At 34.2% G+C, this 19,199-nt stretch overlaps 1 protein-coding gene across 40 annotated transcripts in view; it reads left to right on the top strand.

Moving 5' to 3' along the window:
• Window positions 1-19,199, top strand: part of RIMS2 (regulating synaptic membrane exocytosis 2) — a 576,029-nt gene that overhangs the window by 418,558 nt on the left and 138,272 nt on the right. For 18 of the 40 annotated variants that reach the window (XM_088844714.1, XM_088844720.1, XM_088844709.1 and 15 more), the window contains one exon: window positions 7,791-7,891. The exons of the other annotated variants lie outside the window; for them this stretch is intronic. In XM_088844714.1, coding sequence (XP_088700840.1) covers window positions 7,791-7,891 — 101 coding nt within the window. The remainder of the gene's footprint in view (window positions 1-7,790; window positions 7,892-19,199) is intronic. 40 annotated transcript variants of the gene reach the window in all.

Genomic DNA, 19,199 nt, shown 5'->3' on the forward strand with positions numbered 1-19,199 from the left:
CTTTAACTTGTTTTGGACAAACTGTGTTTTAGGTGTTGAAGGGGATTTTAGGTATATTTAGAAAACACCAAAAATGTGAGCCTTAGGGTTACGGGGAAGGTAGGAATGAAAGGGAGGAATACTCATCATTGAAGTGATGGTTGAGACTATGGATTTAGACAAAATCACTCAAGTATGAATAAGAAAGAAAGTTATAATAATACTTTAGGAAATGCATTTATGTCAATGATGGGCTGAAAAAGATGAGCTAACAAAGTCATCTGAGAAAGAGTGAACAAGAGGAGTATCAGAAAAATGTGGAGCCAAACTGTTGGAGAGAATATCAAGAATAGTGTAGTGTAGTGTAACACCAAGTGCTGCAGTGAGCCCAGTAGAATGGTGCTAAGGAATGACCACTGGATTTGGCAAACATGACCTTTGAGGGAACTTTTGAGACCTAAGTTTGACAATATCAGACTTACCTTAGCTACAGTATTCAATGAAGTTTTTCTTTGAGTAAAGTCATCATGAAATAAGAGGAAACAAGCAGTAACCAAATAATGTTGCACTTGACTCAGTATTGGAGACAGTAAGAGACTCTATATTTGGGTAGTCTAACTTAACAGCTCAAATATATAAGGCTCACTTGTACAAGCACAAATGCTCACATTGTGTAAAAATCCATTGTTTTTATACTAGATACGGTGGGTCCCATGGTGATGAATAACTGATGACTAGGAAGTTAATTCCACATAGTTCAGATTTTACTCTTGGGAGACCCAGTATAAGAACTAGCTCAGACAAGGGGATTGGGAGGGTTTGGACTTGGCATAGTTGCAAAAGTAGGACTCAGTGATCAGTCTCTGTGGTATAAATTATTTTAATCCGTAATTGAGTTTCCCACACTTCGTAGGTACTATTTTTATTTCTAGTATAGAAACTGATGGGCTTCCCTGGTGGCTCAGAGGTTAAAGCGTCTGCCTCCAATGCGGGAGACCCGGGTTCGATCCCTGGGTCGGGAAGATCCCCTGGAGAAGGAAATGGTAACCCACTCCAGTACTCTTGCCTGGAGAATCCCATGGACGGAGAAGCCTGGTAGGCTACAGTCCACGGGGTCGCATAGAGTCGCACACGACTGAGCGATGGAACGGAACGGATAGAAACTGAAAATTTCAGGTATAAATCTATTAAATAACTTACTCTTAATCATTTGAATCTGGACTTTAAGCTGAAGCATTCAGATTTGGTGCCAGAGTCCATGTCTTCAACCTCAGGAAATGGGGGCTTTATTGGTGATAAGGCAGAGAATGAAGGGAGGTAGAGTGGGGGATACTGTACAGAGAACATGAAAGAATAAGGCTAGAGGTCTGGGAGGAAGAGAGCAGGAAGAGAGTTCAGGAAGGGAAGTCTAATGTCAGTGGAGACCAACTAAATCCCGTTTGCGGTTTTATTTAGGATCCTCAGTGCAACTGACACTCCCATGTGTAATTTGGAAAGTTGAATGAAATTCAGTTTAGTCTCTAACATAGGTTAATCTCTACTGGTGCCTTTTTCACAGTATTTATTTCCAAATCTTTTCTCAGTTTAATTTGTTCCAGTATTTCTTAATTCTCTGCATAACATTCATTTTAATAAATAATTTGGCTAATAAAAGGGTACTTTTTGTGAGGCTCTAGTATAAATGTTTTAATCTAAAAATATGAGAAAATTCATTACAGACAAGTGATTATGAAGAAATCATTTTAAAGTGAACTTAAGTTTTTGTTGCACAGTTTCTTAGGTCCTCCACTTGAAAAAAACATGGAAAATTTAAGAACATGCCAAATCGCTTTTTGTATTATACATAAATATTGGAAAGATATGCACTTTATAACATTTGGAAGTATTTCTTATTTTGTACCACTTTTAATCAGTACACCCACATACTTTTACTTAACAAGAGTGTATGTCCCTAAGATAAATAATTAATGATTGCACATTTGCATTTTAAAAATTATTTAAGATTTATTTCCAAAACACTTTATCAAATCATGACAAAATATTTTCAAACTGGATAATTTGTCTTTGTTCACATAAACATTATATTTTGTGTGTTTTTTAATAATTTTTTTCCTGTATATTGTATGATCATTGTGGACACTTTATAAACTATATATTAACTAAGCCAAAACCACTTATACTAACTTCTGGTAACCAATGATAACTGATAACTACTCTGATGTGTAAATCTTAAATCTTTTTCACTCCATCTCTTTGTCTTTTGTATCAGTTATGTGCATATATATTTTTATATGTTTTTTAAATTACTAACTATAGTACAATATCCATCATTTAATATTTTATAGTATCTTTTATATCATTTATATAGGTGAATGCATGTACACACTATTCACATAATTTTTTGTGAATGTATAATATTCTGTAGACATGCCATAAATGCATGTAATTATTCCCTTATTTTGAACATATGGAGTTTTTTTTCCCCAGTCTTTAAAATTATCAAACAATAGTGCAATGAATATGTATGTATATCTTTGTATATTGATTTATTTCTTTAAGAAAGATCCTGGGAAGTGAAATTTCAGGTTCAAAAATTTAAGGAGCTTGCTTTTAATATTTATATATTAGGTACTTTGGAAAACACTCATATAAATGACCATGAATTTTTTGTCAATAGCTAGTTTATTACTATCAATCTGAAAAGGATTTTTTCTGTTACTAGATTATTGAAAAAGTACTTAAAATATTCAATAAAAATCAAAGAGAATGCTTTCTTTTAGAATTGCACTTCCTTTGAAAATAAAATTATAACATGACAAAATATTACATATTCTTATTTATCTCGTGAGTCATTTTAACAATTTCTATTCTTACTCCTCTGACTTTTGAAAAACATCAGTAAGTTGTTTTTATAGTCTACCTACTGAATCTAGAAAATAAATACGCAAATAGCTATGCTTTTGCTTGTGTCATTGTTACCTCAGAGTGAGAAAACAGCTGCATGCACTGATTATATCTTTTTTTATTGCTCTTAATTTGGTGCATGCCTAAATGGTAATTGCAGCATTGAGAGAGTCCATGAATTTGGCCTTTTTAACTTTGTTCATTTGAAATATGTTATTTCTATCACTGTCATCATTGTTGTCTGTAACTTCCTTTTGTTTTGCTGTTCCTCTTCCACACTGTTGTTATTTAAATGGTCTTTGACTTCCATGGGGTTTTCCAGGTGGAGCTAGTGGTAAAGAACCTGCCTGCCTTTATTTGTTTCTGTTTGTATTTCATTTTTTTGCTTCCCTTCTTCCTTGTTGATTTCATTTATTCCTAAGCAGATTTTAATGCCTCATAATAAAATATGAATTGAAAATCGAAAAAAAAGAAAAAGAACCTGCCTGCCAATGCAGGAGACGTAAGAGATGCACGTTCAATCCCTGGGTCAGAAGATCTCCTGGAGGAGGACATGGCAACCCACTCCAGTATTCTTGCCTGGAGAATCCCATGGGCAGAGGGGCTTGGCGGGCTATAGCTCATAGGGTCACAAAGAGTCAGACATCACTGAAGTGACAGCACAGGCTTCCATGATGTTGTAATCATACGTTCTCTAATTTATTTTCTTGGTTTTTCCTTCTTTGAGCTTCGCTGTTGGACTTAAGAGTTTTCCCTCTTAAGATCCCCAGATTTAAGTATTTCATTTAAGAATATATGATAGGTCCCTAAGTCAGCAGTCCTGCAATATTCTGACCACTACTTAGCTTAATTATGAATTGCATTATTGCCAGACTTGTGTCCTTACTTCAAAGAAGTATGATGTGTGAGGCTGCTTTGGGACACCAACAGCTCTGTGTGTGTGTGTGTGTGCGCGCGCACATGCACACTTGGAAAAGCAAACTTGAAACTATTGTTTGCACTGCACTACAGAAATCACTGAAGAGATTCTATAAATGGAGAAACCTAAGCAGCCACTGTCTTGCTGCCGGTTAATCTGGATATTCAATACATCTCTGATTACAAAATCCACCTATAACTTTAACTTTTTAAACTTAATTTTGGGCAAATGCAATCTTTTTAAGTTAAAAGTAACCACAACAATTAGTTTATTGGTTTAAGAATAAGTACACTTCTTAGATGGCTTATATTTTTAAGCCATTGAAATAAGAAGTATTTTCTTAGTGTACTTAATAATTTATACCAAGAATTTGAGACAATTTGAATATTACAGTATAATATCTTTAATAATTTTTAATAAATAGAAACATATGCAAACTTTTGTTGAATTGGGTTTGTCCAGGTAGACTGATAGTATTATTAACCTTTTAATCTACTTTTGTTATAATTTGAAAATATATTGATATTTGCTTTGATATTGAACATTATAATGACTGAGTGTTTTAGTGTACTCAAAGTACAAAATCATATCAAACCACTAAGATGTCTTCTGTAAATAAGCATAGTGTCATCACATATAAGAATATGACTCAATGATTACTAGATAAATTTACCTTCTAAACTTATGAACCAGCCTTCCCAAAATGTATTTTTGAGACCATTTCAGCGAGATATTACTCGATAATAGATGGGGAGTGAGATATCTGCGATCAAATGATTAGTCATTATTACAGAATATTCAGGACCTTGTATATGCAAATTTTAGGGTAGATTTGAAGGAGAAAAAGGAAATGGAGAAAAGTCTGCCTTATCACTTTAATTTACTTTCCTTTGGAGAGTACAGCCTTGGACATTAAAGTTGAGAAATTACATATTCTATTCCCTAACCGGATAGTAAGCAACTCTTCTACTTGCATGTGCTAAGTCGCTTCAGTCATGTCTGACTCTTTGCAGTCCCATGGCAAGATTCCTCTGTATGTGGGATTCTCCAGGGAAGAATACTGGAGTGGGTCTTTCCAGGGCATCTTCCCTACCCAGAGATCAAACCAATGACTCTTATGTCCCCTGCATTGGCAAATGGATTTTTTACCACTAGCACCAGCTGAAAATTCCTCTACTTGCATAGATTCCTCCATATGGTTTTTCATTTATGGAAAAAGAAAAAATACTGAGTTTAATTGAAAAAAATACAGGTATTGAAATATAATTTCTGAATTATTTTCTATAGCGAAAATGAACAACAACAAAAAATTATCTTGCAGATGAAGAATCCCTTATAGTAGTTCTGTTTATTCAGGATACTTTCTTCTCTAAGGATATTATTATCTGTGGCGTGTTTTCTTTGAGAAAATAGCTTAATAAAAAATGTAGAAAAGAAGTGGAAGACTTCAAATACTATTGGAGAGAGGCACTGTTTTTCTTACAGATTAGGTTCCTGGGAGAATTTTAAGTTAAAAGTATATTTACCCAAGTTTGTTTCCTGTATATTCACTAAGATGGCCCTTGAGATTTCATTGGTTAAGACTCTAACAAAGTAAAAATAAACAAATTATGTAAATAAATAGATACCAGAGCCTAGCCGAAAAAACAAAAGGAATAAAAGGAAAAAGACTCTAATGAACTTTTCCAATTTAAGGACTATATAGATGATGATTGAGCTTGGAAAGATTTGTTTGAGATTAGAATTTAGTTGATATATTTAAATGTTTGTATTACTCTATTTGCATCTTTGTTTTCTTTTAGCAAAAACATTAATATCCTTAGATTCCCTCAATGATCTGTTCAATGTATATGATGTTCCTTAAACCTGATTCTACAAAATCTTCAAACCATTACTAAGGAAAAAAGTTCTTCATTGCAAAATTACCAAAATGCTTCAATGCAGGATTCATCAAGCTGTGGCCATGCACCAAATTCAGCCCATTGCCTATTTTGTAAATAAGTTTTTATTGGAATACACACATATATTTTGTGTATATAAAATATATATGTTGTCTAAATCTGCATTCATATTACAATGGCAGAAGTGCAACAGAGACTGCATGGTCTGCAAAGTCTAAGATGTTTACTGTTGAGCTCTTTACAGAAAAAGCTTCCCAAAACCTGTCAGTATATATCCCATAATTATCCAGTAATCAGGAAGAATTTAATGTAGTGTCATAGGCTGATGTCCAGAAAATAGTATTGATATTAGAAAATGCATATATGTATATGTGTATGTGTATATGTGTGTATATATATTTATATATATGTGTATTAAATGTGTTTAAACCTTTTCTGTTGTTGCTATTTGTATTTAAAATACTATTTTGCCACTATAATGTCAAAAAACTTCAAAGAACCTTCCCAAATACTTACTTTAACTAGTAATTTTTTAGCACGCAATTTTTTGAAGCTTGGATGGCTTTTTCATTCCCTTGACCTTGGAGAAATAAACATGTTTATCTGAGAATATCTCTGGAGGTACAAACAATTCCAGTATTGTATTTTAATAAATAATAGACATTTATACCCAACCATATTTAACACATATCATGGAAGCACTCACTTCATTTTGTGTATCATTCAATTTATATTATATTTCTATTCCCCATTTTATAATTTGACACAAAATAACTCAGATCATTATTAAAATTTGACAAACTGATTAGATGATTTCAATTTGCACTTTTACTTAGAGATCATGTAATCTAAACTCTGTACATTCTTTTAGTCAAGATTTTCTTAATCCTTTTTGAAACATTTTCTTCCCTTTGTATGTTAGTTATCAATTTTTACTTAAAAATTTTGCTTGCAATTATCAAATATATGGTGAGGTTTTTTTCCAGGATGAGTATTAAAATGTCTATTTTTGAATAGTCACACTATGGTCCATATGTCTTTACTACAGTTTTAAATTTATGATCTTAAGCAAGGAGTACATGTGTGTGTGTGTGTTTACAATCTTACCTAGAGTCAGTGTTTGTGAATTTACCTGACAACATTATATTGTAGAAAACCACTTGAACCTACTAAACTATGATTATTTTTCCCAGTTTGCAGATTTGTAGTATACAATTGAGATTTTGTTTTTCCATTATGCATATTAATGAGAAATGTTTTTTCATTTCTCATGTTTGCTTTTTCATGTTTGCTAAGATTTGTTCACTGAATTTAGTTCTTATTCTAACCAAAGTTTTTAAAAACCCTCTTGATATCTATAGTTGATGTGTTTTAAGGAAGCACCTTTTACAGACAGCATTAGTCTCATCTTGTAATAAGCTTACCATCTCAATTTTTCTCCTCACATTCTTTTATCCCCTGAAATGATTTCAGTAATACTTTGTGCTTTTAATGGCATGGTTTGTTTTCAAGAGTATTACTCCAAGTGCCTCTTTCTTGATCCTAGTTCTAGAAAATCCATGTTCAAAAGATCTTGATAACTATATTCACATGGATGCTGGAACAACCTGCTTTGATACATGGGCTGATTTTTTGATAACTTAAAATGCAGTTGTATAGTTGCGTTTGAAACTATTAGACTTGCAACCTGTTTCCAGTAAATTATTTCAATCTTGATGCATTAATTACAGACCAAAATTCTTATAATATTACGGTTGTCATGTTTATGTGCTATCAAATATATTCTCCTGGACATACATTTACCAGAAAGTATTATCTATCTAATGAAGATACATTCTCTTTTGTTTAAAATTTTTTACACTTTATTCAGATTTAATTATTTTACATATTTAATAATCATGCTTTTATTCACCAAATTGCATACTTAATTAAATCTTAAAAATAATATGACATTTAATTTGTACTACTACCTTGAGTGAAAGTAGTATATCAGCCTACCATTTTTTTTTTTTTTTGGTACATCCTGTAAGTAGGGCTCAGAAATAAGAACTGAACATTAATTTTATGGGTTTTTTTCTACTCGATAGGTGCTATGGATATAGAGGAGAGAAATCGCCAAATGAAAATTAACAAATACAAACAGGTAGCCGGATCAGATCCCAGACTGGAACAAGATTACCATGCAAAGGCAAGACATTTTTCTTTTTAAAAGTTGTGAAATAATCAATCATATGAAACCGTTAGATTCTCAAACTGCTGAAGGCAGATTAGTCAGAAACGAACATATAGTGCAATGGCCCCATGACATTATTAAATGCTAAAATTTATAATGTGTTTGTATACCAACTTTTAGGTAAAGATTTGCCTTAATTTTTGAAAAAAATCATTGTATATTATAGGAGGTTAAGGAAATGAACTCTTAAATGATCTGAAGAACAAATCTTTTAGAAGTTTTCATTTTATAAAACCTACAAAGGCCCTAACACCCTCTAAAATGTATAGGAAGAACTTCTATTTTCATCTTATGGTTTTCCTACATATAGAGTTTTTTATTTTAGTATTTTAATTCGATCTGATTTTTAATAAGTTTTTGAAACAAAATACATACTCATGAGATGTTGTAAGGAATTCAGCAAGTTTTTTAGTGAGAATCTTTTTGAACCACTTTTTGGTAATAAATTGAGGTGTGAAGTCTTCCAAGATAGGAAAAAAGTATTCTTTTTATTGTTCGTGATCTTCTTTGCCTTTATGTTTTCAAAACATTTTTAGGTTTATCATATTATTCATTCCCAAAGTCATGAAAAGACTTTGCTCTAATGTACCTATTTAAGATTTTACAAAAAGATGAAACTAGCAAAGCTTATTCATAACATTTAGTTGTTATGTACTCATAATTACAGTCATGTAATATTTGTGGTCTGTTTATCTGTGTACTAGAGAAAAGCAGTTTGGATTTTTCTATACTTGGGTCTATTTTATCCTTACCTTCTGAAACTTCACTTTCTCTCAATTATACCCCATTCTTCAGTAAAAATAAGATTTATTAAGTAAAGCATAACTGGATATGTGTATTTGGTAGGCAGCATACATTTTTAGTTTCTCTTTTATATAATCTAGAGGAGACAGGTAGTCTTACATCAGCATCATGTTCCAAACCAGCGATCTCTTTTCCAAATTACATGAATATTGACCAATGTGGTGAATACAGGATTGTTCATCACAGCGTTCTGTTGTCCTGGAAATGGCACGGGCTTAAAGCCATGAGAAAGGTAAATTAAGACCAACAAAAAATAGCCTTGCCTTTGCTTTGCAGGCCCTAAACTTCTAGAAATTTTCCTCTAAAATGAAAATATGAATAACTTCAAATAGGTTTGGTGAATTTTATAGAAAATAGATTTGTAATGATACATGTCAGATACATCTCTAACCTTTTGAACTTGATATCAGAACTGATTTCTATGCCTTTCCAGGTACTTTTAAAAATATATCTGTCTAGGGCTAAATAGGCATAATCTTTTGTGGCATCTGCTATGCCTAATCTCTCATTTATTCATTTTGTATAATCCAAAAATCAAGGCATGAAGTCCTGATAAAATAGGATATTAAAGCTTCCATAAACATAGCATAACACATTTGTTTCATTTGTTTGTTTATATCCCACTGTACTTCAGGAAGGAATGTAGGTGATTTTTAAAACACATATAATACTATTGTCAATGAAGAAATGAGTATCAAGGGAAAATGAAGTCAAGACATAACAAGGTAATACCAGAAGTAAAGCTTATGAACAAAATGTATAGTGTGAGATCCTATATGCCTGCTACATGTGGGGCTTATATTCTGACTGTGAGCTTCCTCAGAAGCCTCAAAGGCAGAAACAGAAACTGGATCACTCATATGATTTACATTGTTCATACAATAAAAATAAATTCCTGAGAAGCAATGCCAATGATTCTTATTATGGATGCCTGACAAATTTATTATGAGAGAACGAACCAAAGGAATACTATAAGTATGGCTCAAAATTTATTTTTAGAAAAACAAATTTTGATTACATTCCAGTCCATAAATTAATGCTTGAGACCTCAAAGTTTTATAATTGACACCAATTATTTTAGGTTAGAGAAGATTTAAGTCTTGGCAAAGGACTAATTATGCTAAGCAACATAATTTCCTATGCATTTGCTAACGCAGTGGTTTTCAAACTGTAGTTCCAGACCAGTAGCATCAACGTCACTTCAGAATTTTTAGAAATGCAGTTATCTGGCCTGCTCCAGAACTACTTAAACAAAACTCTAGGAGTGAGGTTCTTGTGTTTTAGCAAACCTCCCAAGTGATTCTGATGTGAACTATAGTTTGAGCACCACTGCTCTAAGACAGGCTGCTTATAGAATTTACTTCTAGGTAACTGAGTTGACTCCCTCTTTTAGGGTCTTATTCAGAAGACAATGATGAATGATGTCACTTAAAAATGGAGACTTCCTTTGAGAATAAGTGATCTGATCTTTACAAGCCCTCTCCTAGTTTTTAACAAATCCTACCTGCTGCTGCTGCTAAGTCACTTCAGTCGTGTCCGACTCTGTGCGACCCCATAGACGGAAGCCCACCAGGCTCCCCCGTCCCTGGGATTCTCCCGGCAAGAACACTGGAGTGGGTTGCCATTTCCTTCTCCAATGTGTGACAGTGAAAAGTGAAAGTGAAGTCGCTCAGTTGTGTCCGACCCTTAGCGACCCCACGGACTGCAGCCTACCAGACTCCTCCATCCATGGGATTTTCTAGGCAAGAGTACTGGAGTGGCTTGCCATTGCCTTCTCCAAAATCCTACCTATTGAATGTCAAATACTTAGAAATCTGTTTTCAATTGCTGGAGTTATGCACTCAGCCTAACCAAAAAGGCAATCAGGTCATTAAGATTTTAAAAGAATCCAAAACACAACTCTATTTTGTTCGACTCTGAATTTCCTGATGTGGAACTGTCTTTGCTGGATCATCTGTCTGCCTATCATCCCTACTTTGGGCTACCTCCCTCATGGATGAAAGAGAAAATTGGGGAGGATTCTTTTTCAGTCAAGTGCATGTATAGACTTAGTTATTATTCGTTTCCATACTAACAATTCTTTATATTAAAATTTTCAACAGCATCCCTCTCTTTTAAACTAGGGATATTTACCCTATATTCCCATTCTTTTCTTCCTTGTTTGATTAAATATTTGCTGTTGACCTGTGTGCTTCAATATATTGGGATTCCCTGATAGCTCAGCTGGTAAAGAATCCACCTGCAATGCAGGAGACCCTAGTTCAATTTTTAGGTTGGGAAGATCCCCTGGAGAAGGGATAGGTTACCCACTCCAGTATTCTTTTCAATATATTAACTCATTCTTGAAAAAATCATGTAATAAGGAAGGGAACTAAGCCATAGATAGAAAGATTAAGTAATCTACACCAATTCACATTAAATCATGCTGCTACTGCTGCTGCTGCTAAGTCACTTCAGTCGTGTCCGACTCTGTGTGACCCCATAGACGGAAACCCACCAGGCTCCCCCGTCCCTGGGATTCTGCAGGCAAGAACACTGGAGTGGGTTGCCATTTCCTTCTCCAGTGTGTGAAAGTGGAAAGTGAAAGTGAAGTCGCTCAGTCGTGTCCGACCCTTAGCGACCCCACGGACTGCAGCCTACCAGGCTCCTCCATCCATGGGATTTTCTAGGCAAGAGTACTGGAGTGGCTTGCCATTGCCTTCTCCGCACATTAAATCATGAAAAGTATTATTTGTAGCTAATCTGGTTTTCAATTTTGAGATAACTGAGATTAAGTTCAAAAGCCATGGAGCATGTGCTGTACTTCTGATCTATATTCCTGAAATTCTAGTGAAGCTAAGAAGTTTTGATGGGATATATTTGTTAGCGAAGTTTTTTAAAAAACTATATATTTCAAGTTTTAAGTGGCATTGCCTTCCTGAATTTATCAAGTGTCCTGCACTGATAGTTGTAAACAAGTGTTACTAATTTATAAAATATCTCCTTAGTAATTCACTTTGAAAGTATCTGTAGGACAGTGCCTTTAAAGTTACTGTCTTTCTAAGTATATTTTAAATGTTAGGAAATTTGTAAGCAGACATCCTATATTTAATAAGTGCTAATTAATTAATTAAATATTTAATCAAATCCAGGTGCAGACATGATTCCTATTTAATCAGTGGATGAATTCTCAGGGCTTTCCCCCTCAAAAGAGAATTTAACTATGTAGCCAGCCTGTGCACCCTTTCATGCCTATTACATTCTCTTTATCCCAGCTTAAATGTGATTCACCTATTCTACTCTCAAAGAAATTTAAGGATCAACTTAAAACCAATATTCTCTGCTCCCCATTGGTTTAGAAGAATGTGATTTATTAGATTTAACAATGTGAGTTATACTTCAGGATAAGCCAACTACCTTTCCATGAATAATATGATTACAATAATTAGCAATAATTGATAAACTGTATATATATATATCTGAAAATTGATATGGAGAATTTGATAATATTTATTTAAGTATATGATGTTTGCTTTTTAAATTATCCATATTTGTGTTTTTAAATGAACTCAGAGGATTTTATTTAAAGGGTAGTCTATAAGACTTCAACAGGGAAACTATAGTTTACTGATACTGTGTTTATTTGGAAATCAAAGTTTATTTTCCTATAGAAAAAAAATGCTCTCTTTTGGTGCTAATGTTCCCAAGAAATTATCACAAAAATATCTTATCCCTATTTTAGCACCTGAAATTTTCTGTTTTTGTGTTTGCTGCTGCTGCTGCTGCTAAGTCGCTTCAGTCGTGTCTGACTCTGTGTGACCCCATAGATAGCAGCCCACCAGATTCCCCCATCCCTGGGATTCTCCAGGCAAGAACACTGGAGTGGGTTTCCATTTCCTTCTCCAATGCATGAAAGTGAAAAGTGAAGTCTCTCAGTCGTGTCCGACCCTTCGCGACCCCATGGACTGCAGCCTACCAGGCTTCTCTGTCCATGGGATTCTCCAGGCAAAAGTACTGGAGTGGGTTGCTATTTTCGTGTTTATCTCTCTAAAATTAAGTAATATAGTCAATAAATTTCCCAGAATTTTTCAGTTGCAAACCAGAAGTTCATATTAATCCATTTAGTGTTCTGGGATCAGGGTACAATGAAGCAAAAGAAAGGAAAAGAGTTTTTAATCCTTCTTTGTACGGACCTAATGGCGTGCTGTGATTCATGGGGTCACAAAGAGTCCGTCACGACTGAGCGACTGAACTGAACTGAACTGAATGGGGCCTTTGACACCTCTTCTCCCAGGCTTCTTGTCTTTTAAAGATCATTTCACTAATTTCAGGTCTTCCCTGGTGGCTCAGTCGGTAAAGCGTCTGCCTGCAGTGTGGGAGACCTGGGTTCAATCTCTCAGTCGGAAAGATTCCCTGGAGAAGGGACTGGCTATCCACTCCAGTATTCTTGCCTGGAGAATTCCGTGGACAGAGGAGCCTTGTGGGCTATAGTCCATGGAGTCACAAAGAGTTGAACACAACTGAGTGTCTAACTAACACTTTCACTGGTTTCAAAGAGGCATATTAGGAAGAAAGCAAGCCCACTAAAGTAATTTACATTACAATATGAACTACATAGCACAGAGATAGTTGTTTGTTTTTTTTTTTTTAAAAAAAGAAAAGCTCTATAAATACAAATAAACCTCACAAGATGAAGTTGTGCTGCTGCTGCTGCTAAGTCACTTCAGTCGTGTCCGACTCTGTGTGACCCCATAGACAGAAGCCCACCAGGCTCCCCCGTCCCTGGGATTCTCCAGGCAAGAACACTGGAGTGGGTTGCCATTTCCTTCTCCAATGTGGGAAAGTGAAAAGTGAAAGTGAAGTCGCTCAGTCATGTCTGACTTGTAGCGACCCCACGGACTGCAGCCTACCAGGCTCCTCCATCCATGGGATTTTCTAGGCAAGAGTACTGGAGTGGCTTGCCATTGCCTTCTCCGAACATAAACCTCACAAGATGAAGTTGTAGGCAGTATCAATATAAAAAATTCAGACAGTTCAAGGCAAAATATTTTTGGCAAATAAATCGCCATTGTCAACTAAGCTGTTCCCTTTATTAGAGCTTATTCTCTTCTCAACACTGAAAATACACATTCAAGGCCAGCCTTAAATGTTTTAATTTGACATTCAACGCACAAACAGTTGGGGCTCCAGAGGAGGGGATAGGTCGGAGCTGGTAAGGAGCGGCACATATGTGATTCTTGTATGTTAGTTGGTTGTGAGTCAGGAGTACTTCAAGACTCTAATATCAAAATGAGGTCAGTGTACAAGATGAGAACCCAGCCTGGAGTTAAGCAAACTCCACCTGGGTGACTTTGGGTAGTTTAACCTCCTCTTCTCCGTTTCTTTATTAAATAGGCTTTGAGATCTATTTCTTATCTATTTTATATGTTGATGATTAGGAGGAAATAAGATAAGGTATATATTTGGTTAGCTTTTAGTAAACTGCTTAATAAATGGTAAAGATATTTGTTATTATTATTTTATAAGGATTTTAGTGTAACTCATATCATTGAATGTTCCCTTTATTCTCAAATAGATTAAAGCAGCAGAGATTCCCCCAAAAAATCAAATTTAAGGAGAAATAATTTATGAATCTTCAAAGGATATATAGATAAAAAGAGCACAGAACATATGATGAGAAATTACAGACTAAATTACTGAAATTCAGAAATGATGTTATCAAGGTTGATTTTGTATGAGCCTGGCTGGTTCTTGAAAAGTTGATTAATGGATAAAATATGGCTATAGGTATTTTAAAAGAAATACTCTATAACAGCAGTAACATAAATGGATCTGAAAACTGAAAAACCAAATTTATAAAAAGTAAATTTTAAAATGTAGATTAGGTAGCCTTATACAAATCCCTAAGTTTATATATCAAAATACATATATTTATTGAAGGTGAAGAAATGAAAGATGTAATTTTATAGCTTTGATTAAAATAAAATGATAGGGAAATTTTCTTTATGGATAAACAGAAAAGTTGAGTTTCTGGTAGCACACAACACCGCCCAACAATAGTAGAATTGATCTTGGCTGGGTGCCCACTGGAAGAAGAGCTGCTGCATCACTGATTCTTAAACTACCGGGAGAATCTGATATTTACATGAAACAGACACCATTGTACTAGCATTAGATGGAATCATCTGATACATAGAGCAAGATAATTCTAATTAGGAGTGATTTTAGTAACCCAATCTCTACTCTGTGAGGTCCTGAAGGAGTAGGTTAAAGGTGTCTTACAGGAAGTAATGAAGTATCCTTTCTTGGAATAAGCTGTACAACCATTTTATAAATGGAAGTAAGATTCGCATTAAAAAAAAAAACAAAACCCTGCTAGGTTTAGTCTAGCCAGATGTCCAGCAAAATGGTTTCTCCATCCCAAACTAGGTCAAGATATCTTATCACTTACTGATGAAGATGTCAGGGAGAATGCCAGTGGCTGTACATGGATTTCTTCAGTAAAACATACCGTTTCTCTAAATGTCTATTCTACTTTGTCAGTTTTCTCTAGTTGTGCTCATTTCTGCATAACCTTGCAATAAGTTAGCTTCATACTCTTTAGCAAAATTAGCACAGGATGCTACTAATAATACCTACCTCAAAGGATTGTTTTCAAGATTAAATCTGTATGTATAACTCTTAAACCTTTCCCTTCTCCAGGGGATCTTCCCAACCCAGGGACCGAACCCAGGTCTCCTGTATTATAGGCAGATTCTTTACCAGCTGAGTCACAAGGGAAGCCCTAAGGAAAGGAAATGTTCGCTATAGTATGATGATGGTGGGATGATGATGATGGGGAAGAAAGAGAAAAAAATAAATCATTTTCAACAGATACCTTGCTCTTACCAGGTCTATATTTATTGCCATCAACAATATACTAGATAGAGATTAGTATATCTTTAAAATAATCCTAAAAAATATGGGAGTGGGAAGGAAGGAAAAGTGTAAAAATTAATGATAATCTAAAAAGCATAAAAAGTGATTTGGGTTCTCTCATTCTTATCAGGTTAGTTAACTTTTGATCTGCCTCAAATTATTATTCTTGTCATGTCTACTCTTTAGCCAGCTGGAATGTACTTCAACTTTAAAAATAGAGAGATAAAATTACATTTATAGATAATTTGATTCTGTATATATGTCTATACATACACACCCATCCTTAAAGCTCTGAGCCAAAGGAAAATTTCTCTCCTCCATGTTTTAACTGATGGAAGTAACAACTATTTATTTCTTCCTCATCTCACAGGTACCAATATACCTCACTTTATGTAACAGACCTACAGTTAAAAACTTAATAGTAGAATTTTAGAAGTTTTATATTTTTATTTGTGAATAATCTTTGAATGTAAAAGTTTCTAAGTTTAAGTTTCTTTTTTCTTTACATCTGATATTAATTTGCTAGGGCTGCCATAATAAAATGTTACAGACTAGGTTGTTTAAACAACAGAAATTAATTTTCTCACAGTCTGGAGACTAGACGTCCAAGATTAAAGTATTGGCAGGTTTGATTTCTTTCAAGATATTTCTCTTTGGCTTGGGGATGGCCACCCTCTTGCTATGTCCTCATGGGATCATCCCTCTGTTGTGTCTATGTTCCAGTCACATTGGATTAAGGCCTACCAGTGTGACCTCATTTTACCTTAATCACTTCTTTAAAGGCTTTATCTCCAAAATAGTCGCATTCTGAGATACTAGAAGTTAGCACTACAACATATGAATTTTGAGGATATGCAGTTTAGTCACACTATATCTCTACAAAGTATTTAATAATTAATTACCTTAATGCGTTATGAAAGCATATTTCATTGTAATGTAAATATGGGTTTTTAGGCAACAAACTATAGCTATTTTGTTTCAGACTTTTTGATTTCTTAAAATTGTGTTCACTGTTCTCTGTTTTTCCAACCACCTTCTCACATCCTAGGATATGAAATATTCTGTGTTTGCAAGTTCATTTTAAAAATTATTTTCCTTAGTTATAAGACCACATTTAAATTTTAGATGTTTTCTGAGGCAGACATTTAAACATGTGTCCTCTTTCTTTGCATTTTATTTGTGAATTGCTACCCCATACTGTATAATCACATATCAGGTCAAGAAATATAAAATAGATTTTTTTTTTTTAATTATGAAGAAGTCATTTGAGATGAGTAGAACCAACTTATCTGTTAAAGAACACTACAGGATTACAGAAGGAATTGTAATTTATTTCTCCCTTTCTTAGTAAATATAGAAAGAATTTTAAATAAATTGCATCTGGCTCCTTGCTGGTAAAAGGGTAAACCTGTGGACAATAGCTGCTGTTGCCAAGAGCATAATTTCTTTCAGTATATTTCCAAAGAACACAAGAGGGAAACATTTTTCTTTTACCTTCAGCAAAAATAGAAATGTATGCATTCACCTTTGCTTTCATAAGACCTCCAGGGTTGCTGGCTTGCTAACAACTAGGACGCCCTACAGGGGATACAGGGATGGAAGAGACAGGTCACCAAGGGGTGAGAGATCTTGCTTTATAGAATCAAGGAAGGTAAGAGAAATAAGGAAAAAAGGAAATGTGATAAATAGGGCAAAAACATTCTTTCCAACTCGAATTTCATATAATTTAAAAGGGTTAAGTATAGTCATATAAAAATTACAAGTAGAAGAATATTCAAAACAACAGAGATATGAAAGCATATAAACCTTATGAACCAACCATGGCATTTATCACTTCCTAAAACATATATCCTGTCTTATATGGTGCTTTTTTCGCACCTTTTTATTAAACTATACACTTCTTGAGAATGGATATATAGTTTATTCATCTTTGTAGACTCTCCATGGACAAGTAGGGACAAGAAAAAAATTTCTGAAGAGAGTGTGGGTAGGTTATTACCTAAGAGTCACAAACAAATTTTCTAATCGATATATGATTATTGATTTCTGTCTAGAGTTAATCAGAGTAAAAAGAATACTCAGAAAAATTTGGAAGACTAGGGTTCTAATTTTGATTCTACCACTTATGTGCTAAGATGTTGGGTAAATTGCCCAAAAGTTCTTCACAACCCAGCTTTTTCCTCTGTACAAATTGAGGGAACCTTGTTATCTGTAAGTGCTACACAATGCATGGTATTTTGGAGGCTGCATAGAAAAAAAATCATTAGGTATTAACACATGGGTTTTAGGCAACTTCCTCACTAAGTAAGTAAATCATTTAATCTCATAGCCTAATCTTCAAAATTAGATGTGGACTAGATTTTTTTTGTATGTCATTTTCTTTATCTATTCTTGTCTCCTTTATTGATTCAGATTGGAAAAGACTCTGATGCTGGGAAGGATTGGGGGCGGGAGGAGAAGGGGACGACAGAGAATGAGATGGCTGGATGGCATCACCGACTCGATGGACATGAGTTTGGGTGAACTCTGGGAGTTGGTGATGGACAGGGAGGCCTGGCGTGCTGTGATTCATGGGGTCGCGGAGAGTCGGACACGACTGAGCGACTGAACTGAACTGAATCTCTGATCAGTGTCAGGATCTTTACTTAATGTATTCTCACAAATGATTGAAATTTTTAACTAACTTACGGTGTAATAATTATGATTTAGAGATTAAATTTATGTGTGTAATGTTTTTATCTCATACTTCACATGAAATAAATTATAACTAAGTTTGAAGTGAGACTTAAAACATTTGCCCAGTTAAGGCACTCAGTCAGCTAGAGCAGCATGTAGTCCTCCATGTCTCTAATATCAGTTTAATTTGGCTAATTATAATTTGAACATATCTATAATTTTATTATATAAAAACTTTCTTCATGAGCACAAAAATTAGTTGTAATTTTTCATCAGTTGTGAGGATTACAGATATTATTTATTAGCAAAATTTTACTAATGTCTTCCTAAGCATGGAATTTTGATAATTTCTATTTCATCAGTTTTGAAGATTATAAAATAATACTCCAGTCTGAAAATAATGTAGCTAACCTTGGAATGTAACTGATAATGAGAGAAGGAAGTTTTAGCTGGTGATAATTTTATGAGATAGAAATGTTATATATAAAAGTATACAGAATTCATCCTGGCATGTGGGAATGCCCATAATGGTAGCTATTCTTATTATTTATTATAACAAATGAGATGGGAGTAATAACAAAAACCTGACAGTTGAACTCCATTCTGATGAATAAAACATTACCCACCAGTTTAATATAACTTTTGTACTAACAAAGAAAATGTCTGTGATTTTATGATTGGCCCTTTTCAGGTCATTTTCATGACTAGGCATATTCACCTCAAGGTTAACAGTCTTCAGGGTCCAATCACATAAGAACAAGTTATTTCTTAAGCCCATTTTCAGTTTTTGCCTAAAAAAAACAAAATTATCTGGATTTTCAATGGAATGTGAAGGTGTTATTTCAATATGACATAAAATATATTTGTGTGATTTTTTTATTTTTTA

This window comes from Moschus berezovskii, chromosome 16, assembly GCF_049115385.1.
Source record: "Moschus berezovskii isolate FMDL1 chromosome 16, NW_MosBer_1.0, whole genome shotgun sequence".
NCBI classification, from domain to species: Eukaryota; Metazoa; Chordata; class Mammalia; order Artiodactyla; family Moschidae; genus Moschus; species Moschus berezovskii.